This window comes from Bombina bombina, chromosome 12, assembly GCF_027579735.1.
Source record: "Bombina bombina isolate aBomBom1 chromosome 12, aBomBom1.pri, whole genome shotgun sequence".
NCBI classification, from domain to species: Eukaryota; Metazoa; Chordata; class Amphibia; order Anura; family Bombinatoridae; genus Bombina; species Bombina bombina.
Window position 1 is genome coordinate 129,964,423 of NC_069510.1, and position 5,000 is coordinate 129,969,422.

At 40.2% G+C, this 5,000-nt stretch overlaps 1 protein-coding gene across 2 annotated transcripts in view; it reads left to right on the plus strand.

Annotated features, from left to right (window-relative positions):
* ABL1 (ABL proto-oncogene 1, non-receptor tyrosine kinase) overlaps window positions 1-5,000 on the plus strand; it is a 476,499-nt gene that overhangs the window by 327,421 nt on the left and 144,078 nt on the right. The window contains exons 2-3 of one of the 2 annotated variants that reach the window (XM_053695985.1): window positions 2,557-2,730; window positions 3,995-4,290. In XM_053695985.1, the coding sequence (XP_053551960.1) occupies window positions 2,557-2,730; window positions 3,995-4,290 (470 nt within the window). The remainder of the gene's footprint in view (window positions 1-2,556; window positions 2,731-3,994; window positions 4,291-5,000) is intronic. The other variant, XM_053695986.1, reaches the window with a different exon arrangement.

The window sequence follows — 5,000 nt, forward strand, 5'->3', positions numbered from 1 at the left end:
TTCCTTCTTTCATAACTTACTCTTGATTGAAAAGGCCCAGTTTCACATTTAATGTCAATACCTCCTGTTGGGATCATGACTTCTATGTAAATGTCCCTAGTCATATTATCACAGCATGTTTGACGTGACTAAGCTGTTTTTGCAGAGGACTGAGGGTCTCTCACAAGCTGCTTGTGTCACTTGTGAGCGTGTGTATATGGCACTAGCAAGTAATAGCCTGAGTTGGGATCTGCATACAGTAATTTGCACTTCTGGCTCTGTATATTCCTTCCTTGACTATGGCTGACTACAAAGTTTAATATAAATGTGTCAGCCCTTGAAATAAAGGATACATCTGAATGTGTTTTGTCTTTCACACATTGAGACGGAGCTGCAATTTTAAACAACTTTCCAATTCACTTATTTTATTTAATTTGTTTTGTTCTTTCTGTAGCCTTTCTGATTCATGTGTGGGTGTCATATTCCTTTAATGGTGCTAGTATTTAGTACTATGTCTACAACAAATATTCTGTACCTTTTACTTTTAGACAACGCCAGGCTTTGTTTTCTATATTGTTTCATTTTTAACTCACCAGTGTTTTCTTTAGCAACGTGAAATAATGATACAGTTAATGAAATAATAGTTCAGACAAAAATGTAATTTATACGTAATACTAATACCAAGTCATGGTACCAACATGATTTCTTTACAGACTTCCTCACAGAAGAAAATGACCTAGTCCTGATCGGTGATCAGGACTATGTCCTTTATAAATATTCTTCTCAGCAGCTATTTTTATGGCTATAAAACAATTACAGGTAGTGCCATTGACTATCCTCAGACATGGCGGTGACATTCCTAATAACAGATGCCCACAAGATAGTTCTACATCTAATAAAGGCACCAATGGGAGATGAAAGGTCACGTTATCCAGACACTGCACATTTTGTGTCCCCTATTAACGTCCTTGTCTTGGGGCTGTAGACTTGCAGACGTATTGCTCAGTAAGTGTGACCACCGGGGAGGTTATACAAGGGTCACACTTGACCTCACATAGCAGCACAAAAGCAGGATCCTCCTTATAGACTGCAGGTGCCGGCCGGCTTATCACATGCCATAGGCAGTCACAGATCATACACTGATGCTATTACTGTCTCCTTTCATACCCCCTCTCCAGCTCCCTTTTATTACTGAACACACATTGTATTGCCAGTTCTATTTCTCTCTCCCTACGATCGTGCCTGTTACATTATTAAAAGACTGAACAGCACAGACAGCACATAATTATACCCCACTGAAGCGCACATTACTTCCTCCGATCTGCTGGATTATTGTTAGCTATGGAATTATTCAAAGACACAAAATCCTTCTGTCACTCATGAACACTATTTGCTGTAAATGTTTATTGTTTTCACTCTTTGTTCAGTCATTTTTGTATTATTTTCCGGTCCATTGGCTCCCCGTTGTGCCTGTAACATATATTTCTGCTGGCACAGAGATGTGAGTGTCCTACTCTTCCTGTTGAAGCGAATCTGAGTGGGTGATGTGTTGAGCACATCCTAACTTGTTCCGTATATACTGTGAAGCCAGTCTGTCGCTTCTCCCACATGTCCCCTCTATAATGAGCTGCATCACTATTAAATGTGACATTAATATGAGCTCTTTGTGACCAAGGACTGGATGTTTTATCCTTCACGTTCCAGTAAATGGCTCCGTAAGGCCAGGGTGCTGTGTTATCTCATTTCTTATTGATACAGAACAGTCTATACTTGAATGAAAACTATTTTAATGCACATTGTGAATTTGTATATTTCTTCTCAGGCAGCTACAAATGGGCTGTGCAAGAAACATTAGCTTGTGCATTCCATGCAGAGCAATAAAGGTAAAATTGCATCTGTTAATATGATAACAAATTCTGCTCTTAAAAAAAATAATAAAATGTTTTGGGAATTTAAAGGGATTCAGCTTTTAGCATTCAGATAGAGGATGCAATTTATAAATAAAAATGTCTAATTTACTGATATTATCAATTGTGTTTTGTTCTCTTGGTATTTCTTGTTGAAGAGTATACCATATAAGCTCAATGTTATACATTGCTGCGAACACTGCTGCCATTCCTAATGAGCCTACCTAGGTATTCTTTTTTTCCAAAGGTCAGCAATAGAATAATAAAAAATTAGATAACAGAATTAAATTGGAAAATATGTAAATATGAAAGTTCTATTTAAAGGGACATGAAACCCAAATTTTAAACAACTTTCCAATTTACTTCTATTATCTAATTTGCTTCATTCTCTTAATATCCTTTGTTAAAAAGCACATCTAAATAGGCTCAGTGGCTGCACAAAGATGCCTCGCGTGATTGGCTCACCCATGTGCAAATGATATAATAGAAGTAAATTGCAATGTTGTCTAAAACTGTATTCTCTGAGTCATAAAAGAAAGAATTTTGGTTTCATATCCCTTTAAGAGTTCCTTTAATGCATGGAAGTATGCAGACTGCCTTATTTGATCAGATTTGTAACGGTTTTTTTCTCTCGCTTTCTCTCCCTGTCTGCTCTTACCTTGCTCCCCAGAAGCCTTGCAAAGACCAATCGTTTCCGATTTTGAGCCACAAGGTCTGACTGAAGCTGCTCGTTGGAATTCCAAGGAAAACCTCCTGTCTGGTCCCGGTGAAAATGACCCCAACCTCTTTGTTGCACTGTATGATTTCGTGGCTAGCGGAGACAACACACTCAGCATCACAAAGGGTGAGACACCTGCGGCATTGTTTGTTTGTAAAACGCCGACTTATTCCGTAGCTCTGATTCCACTCATTTTCAGACCTTCTTCAAATTGCTATTTTCTTGTTGAATCACTTCCTGTAATGCGCCAAGTCAGGTAACAGAGGCTTTCTCTTGTGCAAATGTCATGATCTGGTTAAATACATAGTTTATGTTCTGGTTGGGAGCCACAAGCGGTGTGGTTACTGAAGACGGCTGGTCTTCCCAAAAGCGGCACTCGAACACCAGTCACTGAAAGTTTTCTGCTTGTGGCTCCCTAGCAGGTTACCTATGTGTTTAAGCGATTTACGCGGATTCATCGCTAGAAATGGGGCATTTGTGATTTGTTAGTGAAACAAATAATCATGAAAATAGCACCGGGTTTATTAGAAATGTTCAAGTGTTTTGCACTTTTTATTTTTCCTAAGAAATTTGCTGGAGTTAACCAAATGTCACAAAACCAACATTTTTTATTAAGTTCACTGCTAAACCAGAAATTCTAAATGATCGTCAAAACCTGAGGCTTTAAATCATTTTGTTACACAGAGATGTTAAGCTTAATATAGAATAAAACATTTAATGTATATAGCTGGATGATTGAGACGGCCAGCCTGCTCTTAGTGTGTGCATATATGCAGTCTCTACATGATTGGCTGTTGTGCATACTGCTGTATGCATACTGCTGCAGAGAGGGGAAAGCTGCTTTAAATGCAATGTTAAACACATTAAACTGTTGTATTGCTTTATCAGTTTGTCCCTGTTATGCCAATTTCATTTTTGCAAACCTCACATATTGCCAAAAATGCTTCTCGTAAAAATGTAGCCTCTTACAGCTTTTACTGAGCACGAGTCGATATGCACCATGCACCTGCATTCAAACACTACGTCTTCTCAGAGAGCGTATATAGTGTTGGCGATGACTCTAGACCACTGGTTTTCAGACCTGTCCCCAGGCCTCCCTAATGGGCCAGATTTTGAGGATATCTGAACTAGAGCACAGGTGAAATAATCAGCTGATTAGTAAACATAGTTATTTTACTGCTCTCACTCAGTTGATCCTGATCATCTGGCCTGTTAGGGAGGTCTGCGGACAGGTTTTAAAACCAGTGCTCTATACCATCGCCGGTTCTCTGAGCAGGCACAGTGTTTATTGCAAGTGCAGGAAGCATCAGTAGCTGGGGGGAGACGGGTACATTTTGCACTAATGGGTTTCAAGTATATATTATTTTTTTCTTCTGAATTTCATTGTTAGGTGAGAAGTTAAGAGTTTTGGGCTACAATCACAATGGAGAATGGTGCGAGGCCCAGACCAAAAACGGGCAAGGCTGGGTGCCCAGTAACTATATCACTCCAGTCAACAGCCCAGAAAAACATTCCTGGTATCATGGCCCTGTGTCTCGCAATGCGGCTGAATACCTGCTCAGCAGCGGCATTAATGGTAGCTTTCTTGTGCGAGAGAGCGAGAGCAGCCCAGGCCAGAGGTCCATATCACTGAGGTACGAGGGCAGGGTATACCACTACCGGATCAACACCGCCTCCGATGGCAAGGTAAGGTCACTTTATGTTTTATCTAGGGTCTTTACTGTAGTAAATACACCACAATTAGAGCAGCAAACCTTGGCATGTGGCCCTAAGGTGGCACCAGAGAGCGCTGCCCTTTCGCTACCATCATTCTGCTCGCAACTAGGTAGCAGCGAACCTGGTCATGCATTGGTACCAAGACAAGTTATTAGCTCAGACACGCATTACACTGGTCTCCGCTTGTTTTCCACACCAGTATTGGCACTTTATTTAGCTGTCTTAGTGTAACCGATGGGGATTTTTCACTGTTATGGTATTTAGTTCCCAGGTGAGGGTCCCAAGCTGTACGGAAAGTTGCATTTGTTTTCCGGGTTTGGATCATGAGAGGATATTCTGACATGTGATTGTGTGTTTTGTAATATAGTGCACCTATAAATATTGCAGCTACTGTACATTGATCTAGATGTTTATTATTTATTAACCTCAGGAATTGATAAATCCCAGGAACCAAGGAGCCATGGCTTCTTCAATTTTACATCTGGCTCCTAGTGTTTTTAATTATTCTATGTGTAACTGTATGCAAACATGCATGTCTGCCTATGGAGAGAGTGTGTGTGGCTGCCTCCTCAGTATTCTTAGTGGCTCCTCAAGATTCTTATTGGCCCTTCAGTATTCTTATTGGCTCCTCTGTATTCTTGCTGGATCCTCTGTATTCTTGCTGGATCCTCTGTATTCTT